Source organism: Schistocerca nitens, chromosome 9 (assembly GCF_023898315.1).
Source record: "Schistocerca nitens isolate TAMUIC-IGC-003100 chromosome 9, iqSchNite1.1, whole genome shotgun sequence".
NCBI classification, from domain to species: domain Eukaryota; kingdom Metazoa; phylum Arthropoda; class Insecta; order Orthoptera; family Acrididae; genus Schistocerca; species Schistocerca nitens.
This window is the reverse complement of record NC_064622.1, coordinates 230,837,165-230,851,970: the sequence shown is the minus strand read 5'-3', so window position 1 is coordinate 230,851,970 and position 14,806 is coordinate 230,837,165. Positions and strand designations below refer to the sequence as shown.

Genomic DNA, 14,806 nt, shown 5'->3' with positions numbered 1-14,806 from the left:
TTCTCCTTTCTTCAGTTAAATTCAATACCTCCTGTCTTATCCAAGGATTTCTACTAGGCCTTGCCTGTAACCAATTTGATCCTCCGCTGCTTTCACTATTTCATCTCCTAAAACTACGTATTCGTGTTCTACTGTATTCCTTTCCTCTGCTCTTGTCAATCGTTGCTTAATTCTCCCCCTGGAACTGTCAACAACCTCTGGTTCTTTCAACTTATCCAAATCCCATCTCCATAATTTCCTACCTTTTTGCATTTCCGTCAGTTTTAATCAATAGTTCATGACGAATTCATTATGATCAGAGTCCACATATGTCTCTGGAAACGTCTTACAACTTAAAATCTAGTTCCGAAATCTGTGTCTTACCATCATATAATCAATATGAAACCTTCCTGTCTCTCCAATCTCTTCCACGTATATAGCCGGCCGAAGTGGCCGCGCGGTTCTGGCGCTGCAGTCTGGAACCGCGAGACCGCTACGGTCGCAGGTTCGAATCCTGCCTCGGGCATGGATGTGTGTGATGTCCTTAGGTTAGTTAGGTTTAACTAGTTCTAAGTTCTAGGGGACTAATGACCTCAGCAGTTGAGTCCCATAGTGCTCAGAGCCATTTCTTCCACGTATACAACCGCCTTTAAAGATTTTCAAACCAAGCGTTAGGATGATTAAACTATGCTCTGTACAAAATTCTACCAGGCAGCGTCCTCTTTCATTCCGTTTCCCTAGTCCACATTCACCTACTATTTCTCCTTCTCTTCCTTTTCCTAACATCGGATTCCAACCCACCATCACAGTTAAATTTTCGCCTCCCTTAACTATCTGAATAATTTCTTTTATCTCGCCATACATTTCTGCACTGTCATAATGTTTTATGTAAACTTAACTTTTGTGTTCTGCCTGACGGCAGGTCTTGTCATGGGGGAAGCCTCGTCAGAGAGGTCCACCGCATGAGCGTCTAGGGAAGTGATTCCAGTGGTGGTTTCCCCTTACCTTCCACTGATGATGATGAAATGATAACGAGGACAACACAACACCCAGTACCTGAGCGGAGATAGTCTCCGACCCAGCCGGGAATCGAACCCGTGGCCCTTGGCGTGACAGACCGCCGCGCTGACCACTCAGCTGTTTTATGTAATGTTGCGGCCACATGTAGTAAGCGTTGCTTCACGCAGTGGAGAATGGCAAAACAAAGGCAGCCGGCGATCGTGGCATTGCGAAGTACGCGCGGCACAGATAGCCTTGCTGACAGTTGCAGTCTACCAACCGGCTGACGCAAGGACGCATGCAGACCGAGCGCCGAGCGAAGCCTGGAGAGTGCTGAGTAAGGGAAGTGAGACCAGCACGCTAAAATACGCTGCAATATACTGCGGTACTAATGACAAGAAGTTGCCACTGAAGGTAAGAAACGTCCTCCTGACGGATATAAATAGTGGAGCGCAGGCAGCAAAGGACAGAAGCCATTACGAAGCAGTTCGGATCTGAGGACGGACGTGGTCCGTGTCCGAATGTTCAATCTTCGTTGGTGACGATTCCGGAAATCTGTTCCTGCTTGCAGGACTCATCCGTTCGCCGCCAGATGTCTACTTCAGCTCTGGGGGTCGGCCCGGGTCCGGTCGGCGCCATGGCTGACTAACTATAGCGAGAACTTCCAGCAGGACCAGCCGCAGCGCGGTCTTGGGCACAGGCGCCGCCGGGGACTGACGCCCGGATTCCACGGCAACCCGGTCCCACAGCGCGTGGTCCGTCCATGACGGGAGCTCGCGGACATCGCGACTGACGACTTCCCAGCCGCCGGTGCAGCAGGCGGCGGCAGCTGACCTCATGGCGACGCGACTCCGTGGGGGTGCCATACCGGGCTGCCGAGCGGCGACGAGTTCATCTCAACCACAGGGTATCCTGACTTCAGCGGAGCACTGGTGGCGCGCGTTGCACGCATTGTCGGAGAATCTACACAGCAGCAGGCAGGCGGAAGGATCCGCAGGACTGGGCAGCGACGACGAGGGAGAAATTGTAAAAAAAGCTCAATAAATAATTGCAAACTCCACGCCGTCTCAGTCTTTGGCGCAGCCACTGTGTCTGCTGCTAACAAGTACTGCAGAAGTCGTAACAAGTAGCAAACGGCCATAACAAGTACTGCAGAAGTTGTAACAAGTAGCCATCTGTCATGACAGTAATTAGCTAATAAACATCAAATGCTGCGTTACAGGCTTTTAACTCGAAAACTGCTGTGAAATGCTGTTTTTAGGGACAATTATCACAAAGTTCTCCACTGGGGCCCCCTCTACATGCTCAGCCTACGTTCCCACAGTTCCTAAAACCGAGCGAAGTGGCGCAGTGCACACTTAACTTGCATTCGGGAGTACGACGGTTCAAATCACCAACCGGCCATCTACGTTTAGGTTTGCCATGTTTTCACTAAATCGTTTCGGTAAATGCCGGGACAGTTCCCTCGCAAAGGATACGGCCAATTTCCTTCCCCATCCTTCCCCGATCCGAACTTGTGCTCCGTCTCTAATGACCTTGGTGTCGACGGGAGGTTAAACCCTAACCTTGTTGTCCGGTTTTTACAGATCCCAAATACAGCTCTGCGTTTAAAGTGTCCATCAGACTTGGCGTTCCATCGAAAAATGTCACACGGCTGATGTTGTAAACGCGTGCTACCACGTTAAGGTGTTGGCCAGCGACGCGCTGAATGGGAGCCCTCGGCTGTGCAGGTGGTGTCTTTCCCGCTGGAAGGCGCCCGGCTGTCGCGGATGCTGCAGCTGCTGGCCGAGGCTCGCCGGCGCTTCCCCGACTCCGAGGGTCGCCGCGACCACCACCACCACATGGCCCTCAGGCTGCATCGTTTCCTGCAGGTATTCCTGTCTCCTGCAGGAGCAGCTCAGTGACTGAGCTGGTTATACCCGTCAGTGCGGCTGTGGAGGAGCCGTACAGCTGCTGCATCTCTTTGGCGTTCATCTACATCTACATCTACATTTATACTCCACAAGCCACCCAATGGTGTGTGGCGGAGGGCACTTTACGTGCCACTGTCGTTACCTCCCTTTCCTGTTCCAGTCGCGAATGGTTCGCGGGAAGAACGTCTGCCGGAAAGCCTCCGTGCGCACTCGAATCTCTCTAATTTTACATGTGTGACCTCCTCGGGAGGTATAAGTAGGGGGAAGCAATATATTTGATACCTCATCCAGAAACGCACCCTCTCGAAACAGGGACAGCAAGCTACACCGCGATGCAGAGCGCCTCTCTTGCAGAGTCTACCACTTGAGTTTGCTAAACATCTCCGTAACGCTATCACGCTTACCAAATAACCCTGTGACGAAACGCACCGCTCTTCTTGGGATCTTCTCTATCTCCTCTGTCAACCCGACCTGGTACGGATCGCACACTGATGAGCAATACTCAAGTATAGGTCGAACGAGCGTTTTGTAAGCCGCCTCCTTTGTTGATGGAATACATTTTCTAAGGACTCTCCCAATGAATCTCAACCTGGCACCCGCCTTACCTACAATTAATTTTATATGATCATTCCACTACAAATCGTTCCGTACGCTTACTTCCAGATATTTTACAGAAGTAACTGCTACCAGTGTTTGTTCCGCTATCATATAATCATACAATAAAGGATCCTTCTTTATATGTATTCGGAATTCATTACATTTGTCTATGTTAAGGGTCAGTTGCCACTCTCTGCACCAAGTGCCTATCCGCTGCAAATCTTCTTGCATTTCACTGCAGTTTTCTAATGCTGCAACTTCTCTGTATACTACAGCATCATCCGCGAAAAGCCGCATGGAACTTCCGACACTATCTACTAGGTCATTTATATATATTGTGAAAAGCAATGGTCCCATAACACTCCCCTGTGGCACGCCAGAGGTTACTTTAACGTCTGTAGACGTCTCTCCATTGAGAACAAAATGCTGTGTTCTGTTTGCTAAAAACTCTTCAATCCAGCCACACAGCTGGCCTGATATTCCGTAGGCTCCTACTTTGTTCATCAGGCGACAGTGCGGAACTGTATCGAACGCCTTCCGGAAGTCAAGGAAAATGGCATCTACCTGGGAGCCTGTATCTAATATTTTCTGGGTCTCATGAACAAATAAAGCGAGTTGGGTCTCACACGATCGCTGTTTCCGGAATCCATGTTGATTCCTAAAGAGTAGATTCTCGGTTTCCGGAAATGACATGATACGCGAGCAAAAAACAGTTCTAATATTCTACAACAGATCGATGTCATATAGGCCTATAGTTTTGCGCATCTGCTCGACAACCCTTCTTGAAAACTGAAACTACCTGTGCTCTTTTCCAATCATTTGGAAACATCCTTTCCTCTAGAGACTTGTGGTACACGGCTATTAGAAGGGGGGTAAGTTCTTTCGCGTACTCTGTGTAGAATCGACTTGGTATCCTGTCAGGTCCAGTGGACTTTCCTCTGTTGAGTGATTTCAGTTGCTTTTCTATTCCTTGGACACTTATTTCGATGTCAGCCATTTTTTCGTTCCTGACACCTGGCAACTTTTTTTTTTCTCGGAAATGTCTTGTAGCCCATTTCATCCTAACCAAAACGATTATGCGTATTCGGTTTTTACTTTCTTTCTGCTGGGCTGACTCACAGTTGCTTGCAACCGACCTACAACGATTGCACACATTCAGCGCTATTTGCTTCTCTTGTTTACTACCACCCAGCGCCAATAGATCGCAGAATCTGTAATCGAGTTTCAGCAAGGTGAAAGTATCCACGCCCTTGTCAGGTCAGCAGCTCGTAAGTAAATTAAACTGAGCTGTGTCAGCGATGATGACACGGAAAAGCCTGAAACACTAAACGTCTTTTTCCAAACTGTTTCACAGGGGAAAACTGCACTATAATTCCTGCTATAAATCGCCACACGAACGACGAAATGCCCAAGGGATAGAAAAGAAACCGAAATCGCTCAACAGGGGAAAGGCCACTGAACCTGATAGGACATTAATTCAATTCTGCACAGAGTATCCGAAAGAACTTTCTCCTTTTCTAGCAGCAGTGTACCGTAGGTCTCTTGCGGAGCGAAGGGCTCCTACTGATTGGAAAAAAGGACAGGTAATTCCCGTTGTCAAAAAGGCTAGTCGTACAAACGCACGAAAGTCTGATGTCGGCCTATTGTCGAATTCTGGAACATCTTTTGTGCTTACGTATTACCACAAATCTCCTCTGTAGGAATCAACATGTATTCCGGAAACAACGTGCAACCCAGCTCGCTCCGTTCTTTCACGAGAGCCAGACAGCAGCAGATGCAAGCACAGAGCTAAATGCCATCCTTCTTGACTTCCGGAAGACGTTCGATACTGTTCGTCGCTGTCGCCTGATGAACAAATTTCATGCGCACGGAGTATCAGACCAATTGAGTGTATTGAAGTTTTTCTAACAAACAGAACACAGCAAGTCATTCTGAACGAAGAGAAGTCTTCAGACGTAAAAGTATAAGGGGCAGTCAAATGATAACGAGACAGGTCGAAAAAAGTGAGTAAACTGTTTGTGATCTGAAAAGTAAACGGCATACTTGTTGATACGTTAACTCCACTATGAGACAAGCTGTTCCAATGCCCTCATGTAAAAATGTTTGCGGTTGGCTATAGAAACATGATTGAACCCAGGTGTGCATCTCTTCGTCCGGTACCTGCATAGTTTGCGAAAGCTGAAGCGCGCCAAGTCGAAACGCGCAGGAAAGTTGACGGACGGCATCATTCCGTCGCAGGACAGTGCCCGCCCGCGTCTTGCCAAGATTTATTCGACTACGCTGACGAAGTTGCGTTGACAAGTTCTTACACATCCTCCATACAGTCCCGATCTCTCCCCATACGATTTCCATATCTCTGGACCCCTGAAGGAAGATACTCGTGGCCGTCAATTTGCTTCGGACGAAGAGGTGCACATTTGGGTATAATCATGGTTCCGTAGGCAACCTCAGACATTTTTCGAGGAAAGCACTGGCCGTCTTGTATAGCAATAGGATAAATTATTAACAGTTATGACGATTACTTTTGAAATAATAAACAGACAAATTACTTTTTTTCATTTCTCTCATTTTCACTTGACCGGCCCTTGTAACTTTGGGTGAGCCCCAAGTAAGTCTTCTAGGACCATTACTTTTCAAAATGTATGTAAATGACCTAGTAGATAACGACAGAAGTTCCGCGAGGCTTTTATCGAATGATGCAGGTGTATACAGAGAAGTCGCAATGCTAGATAACGATAGCGAAATGCAGGAAGATCTGTAGATAATCGACGATTGGTTAAGAGAATGGCCACTGATCCTCAGCATAAACAGATGTAACGCATTGTGAATACGTAGACAGAAAGACCGTTAATTGGATGATAACGGCCCCAGCACGTGGTCTTGCGGTAGCGTTCTCGCTTCCCGCGCACGATGTCCCGGGTTCGATTCTCCGCGGGGTCAGGGATTTTCTCTTGCTCGTGATGACTGGGTGTTGTGTCTCCTTCATCACTATTGACTCGCAAGTCGCCGAAGTGGCGTCAACTAAATAGGACTTACAATACGGCGGCCGAACTTCCCCGCATGGGGAATCCCGGCCAACAATGCCATACGATCACTTCATTTCATTTTCTATAATAACACGATTGCAGGACAAACACTGGTCACAGTTACTTACATAAAATATCTAGGAGTAGGCTTATGGAGCGATTTGAAACGGAACGACCATATCAAATTAGTTGCGGGTAAGGTAGATGCCAGACTGAGAATCGTTGGAAAAATCCTCGGGGAACGTTGTCGGTCTACAGACGAAGTAACTTACAAAATATTCGTTCAACCAATACTTGCAAATTTCTCGTCAGTCTGGAATACGTACGAGATAGAAGAGCAGGCCTTTTCGTTACCGGTTCATTCAGGAAGCGCGAAAGCGCCAAGAAGATGCTGAACGAACTTCAATGGTTCCACATTATAAGGGTCACATTATAACTCCAGTGACAGATGCTGCAAGAAAGCCGTTCAGCATCATGTTATAGTCTCTTTCTCCTACTTACATATCGCGGAAAGACCATTATGATTATATCGGAGAGATTCGAGCGCTCTTTGAGGTTTACCTGCAAACTTCCCGCAAACCGTACGTGACTGGAACAGAAAAATAGGAAGGCAGACTGGTACACAAAGTAACTTCCGCCACACACCGTGAGATGGTTTCTGGTGCATACAGAGTGCGTTCCATAAGTAATGCGACCAATTTTTTTCTGACGCAACGGTACATCACAACGTGTTGTAAGCGGCTGGGCTAACTGCAGGGGGGTGTTAGCTTCAAAACGCTCTTTGTCTCATTCGGCTGCGAACTGCCGGAGAGTCAGGACGTGCGTTTCCGTCAACCCCGTTTTGAGTTTATGTAACACGGCACAATGGATCATTCTGTAGAGCAACGGTACGCTATCAAATATTGGGTTAAACTTGGGAAGTACGCCACCGAAACGTTTCCATTACTTCAGCATGCCTTTGGGACTGATTGCTTGTCCAAATCACAAGTTGTCTGATGGCCCAAGTCATTCATGGAGGGCCGAAAGGAGATCACCGACGAACCTTGCAGTGGATGGCCATCAATCGCACGAGTCGACGAAAATGTGACGCGTGTGCGCGATTGTTTGAACTGTGACAGACGACTGAGCCTTCAATTGATAGCACAAACTCTAAACATGTCAAAAACAACCGTTTCCCGAATTGTGACCGAAGATTTGAACATGAGAAATGTGTGTACCAAACTCGTCTTAAAAGTGTTGACCGACGAACACAAGCACAAGCGAGTGCTTCGGTGCCGAGAAATGTTGGTAATGTGTGAAAATGATCCTCATTTTTTAAACTCAATTATCACTGGTGATGAGTTGTGGATTTTTGAGTACGACCCTGAGACAAAAAGACAGAGTTCAGAGTGGCACACCCCACCGTCGCCCCGTCCCAAGAAGGAACGTATGAGTAAGTCTAGGATCAAAACCATGCTCAGTGTCTTCTTTGACGTCAGAGGCATTGTCCACCACGAATTCGTACCTACCATGACTACAGTGAAGTCAGCTTTCTACTTGGAAGTGCTCAAAAGACTGAAACGGATGGTCTCGCGCTGCCGAAGTGACATCAAGGACACGTGGAAAGTTCACCACGACAATGCACCGAGTCACAGCGCCTTCATTGTCAACGACTTCCTGGCCAGGACCAAGACCCCATTGGTTCCCCAGCCTCCCTACAGTCCTGACCTGTCTCCCGCTGACTTTTTTTTGTTTCCTCGGTTAAAAGGAGTCATGAAAGAAAAATATTGGGACACGATTGAAAGCATCCAGGCGCATGTTACATCGGCTCTAAAGGACATTCCGGGAAAGGCATTCCAGGATGCCTTCCAGGTATGGAAACACCGCCTCCAGAAGTGTATCGACGCAAGAGGGTGCTATTTTGAAAATTTTTTATTATTTGTACGAATATATTCAATAAATGATTATTTATGAATTTGGTCGCATTACTCATGGAATGCACCTTGTAGATGTAGATCTACTGGGTATTGTTGTTTCGAAAGTATTAAATACTGTTATACAATCGATAATTATCAATAATCTCACGTCTATGCTAAGCAGTTTTTCGCCAAACATGTACTAGCACGATTGTGCTGGTGCGCAAAGTTGTGTGCTCTCTCTATCCCGCTGCTTTTTGTACAACTTTTTATGGGAAGGCCTTGATACTCATTAGCATAGTTGTATGCGGTTTTAACAGAAGACATATTCGTTCTCTCTTAGAAGGTTCTGATTTGAATGATTTTCGTTAGACACATTTCTCCCTTCTTCGTCAAATAATCGCCAAATAGGCAAAGCAATAGATGATGATCTGCACTCCGAGGAAGTTCTGACGCGCAGTGATTTCACTCGGTGTCACAGAAATCGCCAGACAAAAGGCCAGAAAGTATATTCATCAGTGTTGACGTTGAGCCAAAAAGTAAAGTTATCTGGTAGTGTTAGGAAGGGAATCGATTCCACAGATGTACAATGTCCTTCTCTTATTCAAAATTACAGTGGCAACATGGTTGGAGTAGACATTCATGAGCATCAGCTTAAATGTTGCCGAAGGTGGTTCAAAACCAGCAAACAGGCACACAAATGTTTGTTGCACTTCACTGATCTTTCAATTGTCAACTGCTGGTTTCTGTTCAAGGAGCACATTCGTGAGCCAGTCCAAAAAAATAATAAAAAGTAAATATATTATGGATCTTCTGAAATTTAGGATGTATTTGGCAGAGGTTCTTTTGTTTTGTGCAGTAGAAAGAGAAGGGCAGAAGAGTTTAAGTCACTATTATTAGGCACCTCAAAAAAAGGCAAATATACAGGGTGTTAAAAAAAAGTACGGACAAACTTTCAGGAAACATTCCTCACACACAAAGAAAGAAAATATGTTATGTGGACATGCGTCCGGAAACGCTTACTTTCCATGTTAGAGCTCATTTTATTACTTCTCTTCAAATCTCATTAATCATGGAATGGAAACACACAGCAACAGAATGTACCAGCGTGACTTCAAACACTTTGTTACAGGAAATGTTCAAAATGTCCTCCGTTAGCGAGGATACATGCATCCACCCTCCGTCGCATGGAATCCCTGATGCGCTGATGCAGCCCTGGAGATTGGCGTATTGTATCACAGCCGTCCACAATATGAGCACGAAGAGTCTCTACATTTGGTACCGGGGTTGCGTAGACAAGAGCTTTCAAATGCCCCCATAAATGAAAGTCAAGAGGATTGAGGTCAGGAGAGCGTGGAGGCCATGGAATTGGTCCGCCTCTACCAATCCATCGGTCACCGAATCTGTTGTTGAGAAGCGTAGGAACACTTCGACTGAAATGTGCAGGATCTCCATCGTGCATGAACCACGTGTTGTGTCGTACTTGTAAAGGCACTTGTTCTAGCAGCACAGGTAGAGTATCCCGTATGAAATCATGATAACGTGCTCCATTGAGCGTAGGTGGAAGAACATGGGGCCCAATCAAGACATCACCAACAATGCCTGCCCAAACGTTCACAGAAAATCTGTGTTGATGACGTGATTGCACAATTGCGTGCGGATTCTCGTCAGCCCACACATATTGATTGTGAAAATTTACAATTTGATCACGTTGGAATGAAGCCTCATCCGTAAAGAGAACATTTGCACTGAAATGAGGATTGACACATGGTTGGATGAACCATTCGCAGAAGTGTACCCGTGGAGGCCAATCAGCTGCTGATGGTGCCTGCACACTCTGTACATGGTACGGAAACAACTGGTTCTCCCGTAGCACTCTCCATACAGTGACGTGGTCAACGTTACCTTGTACAGCAGCAATTTCTCTGACGCTGACATTAGGGTTATCGTTAATTGCACGAAGAATTGCCTCGTCCATTGCAGGTGTCCTCGTCGTTCTAGGTCTTCCCCAGTCGCGAGTCATAGGCTGGAATGTTCCGTGCGCCCTAAGACGCCGATCAATTGCTTCGAATGTCTTCCTGTCGGGACACCTTCGTTCTGGAAATCTGTCTCGATACAAACGTACCGCGCCACGGCTATTGCCCGTGCTAATCCATACATCAATCGCATACATGAATCGCATGTCAACACAAGTACCGAAGTCAACATTACCTTCCTTCAATTGGGCCAACTGCTGGTGAATCGAGGAAGTACAGTACATACTTGCGAAACTAAAATGAACTCTAACATGGAAATTAAGCATTTCCGGACACATGTTCACATAACATCTTTTCTTTATTTGTGTGTGAGGAATGTTTCCTGAAAGTTTGGCCGTACCTTTTTGTGACACCCTGTATACAAGCCTCATCCAAAATCAGGCTTGGACTAGCAATATGCTGGGTACGATGTGCAGCCCACAGCAGAAAAGATCTTCTCACAGGTATGTCAACATGAGCACTGCATGAGGTGAACTAAAATACAGTGCATAAAGTGCGACCACTACCTTTATCTTGGAAAGGGAAAGGATTCTTTCAAACTATTTCACAAAAAGTGAAGTAGTCTGCACCATATCTTTGTGATTAATAGATTTTTATGATATAGAACATGAGACCTAAATGGTGTAACACTCTGCTAGCATTCGTAGTAAATAAAAATAAAATCAGAACAAGGTTTTATCTATTACTGTTACTCATAATATCAGATATGTTACTAAGTTAGAGTACAAATAAACTGAAATAAACTCTGACCCACATAATTTTATTAGATGCTTTTCCATTAAATTTTTAGTGAAAGAATTTTTTATATATTTTCCATCATCCAATACGCCAAAGTATCTAGACAATACAACTTAAAGTCAGCATTGTCTAGAAAAAAAAATCAGAGTGATAAGGGCTTGCACCTGGGGATATTCGTAGCCACCGTAGTACCTCTTCCTTGTGTCACCCAAGTTTTCACTTCCGGAACAACGCAATCATGATGGACAGCAGTGGAGCTACAGAAAAAGATACTGACGCACTTTGAAGCTAGCTGTACAATTTGTTAGACTTTTGTCGATTGCTTGCAGGGAATCGAGGAAGCAAGATCGGCACAGCCGCCTAACACACACAGTGCTGCGGGGAAAACAGAAGGCAGAGGCAAGAACTTCATCCTGTAGCCTGCCGTTGTGGCCGAGCGGTTTTAGACGCTTCAGTTCGGAACCGCGCTGCTGCTACGGTCGCAGGGTCGAATCCTGCGTCGGGCTTGGATGTGTGTGATGTCCTTAGGTTACTTAGATTTAAGTAGTTCTAAGTCCAAGCGACTGATGACCTCAGATGTTAAGTCTCATAGTGCTTAGAGCCATTCACCCTGTAGTGCCGGTACTACATCCGTGCTTCGTAACGAGCAATTATGAAAGTAAAAGTGGTTCGTTTTACTATTTACTACATATTTCGTGCACTGTTTGTGGCATATGTCATTTAAAACTCGCAAATGTTTTTACTGAAACTATCTTGATCGCAAAAAATAGTAATAATGTTGACCGCTTTCAAATGCTAAGCATCAGAACTAACAAAGGACAGAAGAAACAGAATGTGAATAACTACCGCAAGAATGAGATAAGAAGAGTAAATGAAGGGCTTATTTCAATAGTGGCACAAGTCCATTACCTCCACTTTTCTGCCTGTAATGCTTCTGAAATTAATGATCCAAACAAACAGAAAGAAAGGTTCATCTCTAGCAACAAGCCATGTGCTTGAATATTTCTGGTATCTCAACTGCAGAATTTTGAGCGCCCATTTAACTTTAGGACTCTGTATCTCAATATGAACAAAAATGGACTTGTACCACTATTTAAATAAGCCCTTCAAATATATTAGGGAAAACGTCTACATCTACAGATACTCCGGAAGCCTCCCTACGGTGCATGGCGAAGGGTAGTCTGTACCACTATTTGTCATTACCTTTCCCGTTCCACTCGCAAACAGAGCGACGGAAAAACGATTGTGTATATGCCTCCGCACGAGCCCTAATTTGTTCAATCTTATCTTCTCGATCATTACGCGAAATGTAAATTGACGGCAGTAAAACCGTTCAGCAGTCAGCTTTCAATCCAAGTTCTCTAAATTTTCTCAATAGTGTTCCTCGAAAAGCACGTCGCCTTTCCTCCAGGGATTTACATTTCAGTTCCCGAGACATCTTCGTCATACTTGCGTGTTGTTCGAACCTACCAGTAATAAATCTAGTAGCCCGGATATATTCCTTTAATCCGACCTGGTGGCAACATACTCATCCACCTTATTGCAGAGTCACGTGGCACAGTAGTATCGTGTCACAGTAATTGTCACGAAACACAAACTGCCTTTCGTGCTTGAGAGCTACGCTTATAACAGAGCGAGACACGCCTCATCAGTAGAGGTCGCACGAACATTTTTCCTATTCTCTGTATACCTACTTGACTATGATAGTTTCAGTACCGTGTCACATGTCCTCAACATGGCCCAGGTGAAGGGGAGCGCTCCGATCGTAAACTACAGTTTCATCGGCAGTTTTTGGCAAGACAGAAAGAAATATGTGATGGGTTACAGTTCTTGATCACCACAAATTTGCGCCAACGTTGTGGATTGAGTTCTACAGGTCTTTGCAGCGTTTCCTGGTGTGGGAGAATAAGACATGCCATTCCCCAACGATATAAAAAAGCGCTCTTCAACTCAATGATCCACCGGTTCTTTCGTTTACCTTTGTCCATCTATGAAATACATAAAGGACCCAGTATTTTAAATCTGAGTGCAATAGCCAATGGTTTTTCCGTAAATTATGTTAAGCGCCCGCAATAGTCTGGAGAAACAAAAAGAAAATGGTAAGCAAGTCACACTCAGCCAGAAAACAGCAATAGTAAAGAAAGAATGAAGACCATCCCAATGCAGTTTCAGGAAATATGTCTCAGCAAATACACACATGTTTCAGTAAATCTAAAGTTAGATGTGGTTTTCAAATCAACAACACTCTAAAACTTCGCATAAAAAATACGTTGAGAACTGCGCGTGACAAATTTGTTGGTTGTGGTGTACACAAGAACGAATGTAATAATTGTGATAAGTATTAGATCGACCAGATCGGCCGCTCTTTTAATGCTAGTTTTAAGGAGCATTTACAGCCTTTGGATTGCATTTATCAAATACTAACCATACTATAGAACACGTTGAAAAAAGTGTGCGTGTTCTCCACAGAGCGCAAAAGGCCGTACTCTCGAGTTATTGGAAGAGTCTGAAATTTATGAGGCCAGAAAAAAGAGCCAGCAAAACTAGTCAACAGGCAACCCGATTTTGTACCCAATGCCTTCTTTGCTTTGATAATGTTTTACAGTATTTTTTTTCTTTAGTGTTATTTCATCCCGCCCTCGCGGGGTACTGGGAGGGAGGGTTGCGAGATTGGGCTAGCAGCGGTACAAATAACCCGCTCTTCAGGCAGTAGACATTAGTTTCAAACTTAGACGCTAAAAGGAAAAACAAGGAGAGATATGTACTAAGAATGTAAATTATTTGAAAAGGTGATGTGAATGGGAGATATATAAATAATATAATGCTGTCTTAATGACTTGGTTAAAAACAGTGACAAAAATGTGGACAGACAGCACGGTTAAAAACACTTGAGAAACACTAGAAAAAACACTTGAAAAACATGGATCACGACAGAAGATACACTGACCATTAAAAACGGGACCGAGCGAGGTGGTGCAGTGGTTAGCACATTGGACTCGCAGTCGGTCGACGGTTAAAATCTGCGTCTGGCCATTCTGATTTAGATTTTCCGTGATTTCCCTAAATCGCTTCAGGCAAATGAGAGGATGATTCCTTTGAAAGGTTACAGCCGACTTCCTTCCCCATCCTTCCCTAATCGATGGGACCGATGACCTGCTGTTTGGTCCCCTTCCCCAAATCAACCAACTAACCTAAAAAACGGAACATCATGCACTTTCACCAGGGATGGAAAAGGAACTGCCCTGGGACGGTAGATTCTTAGATTCTAGATGGTCAGTATGGAAGGAGATAGGAGAGTGGTGGTGATGAGGACTGGTAAGAGTTGGTGACGGGTGAGGGTTGACTGTGAGGGATGAGGAGAGAGGATTAACTGGTATTGGCATCTATAGACCGCCGGCCGGGGTGGCCGAGCGGTTCTAGGCGCTACAGTCTGAAAGCGCGCGACCGCTAAGGTCGCAGGTTCGAATCCTGCCTCGGGCATGGATGTGTGTAATGTCCTTAGGTTAGTTAGGTTTAAGTAGTTCTAAGTTCTTGGGGACGGATGACCTCAGAAGTTAAGTCCCATAGTGCTCAGAGCCACTTGAACCATTTTTGAACTATCTATAGATAGCAGAGGAAAGTGG

General features: G+C 45.3%; 1 protein-coding gene across 1 annotated transcript in view; it reads left to right on the top strand.

The window, feature by feature from the left end:
• Positions 1-14,806, top strand: part of LOC126204147 (uncharacterized) — a 96,637-nt gene that overhangs the window by 37,244 nt on the left and 44,587 nt on the right. Inside the window, exon 3 of the mRNA XM_049938556.1 lies at positions 2,709-2,849. Within this exon, the coding sequence (XP_049794513.1) occupies positions 2,709-2,849 (141 nt within the window). The remainder of the gene's footprint in view (positions 1-2,708; positions 2,850-14,806) is intronic.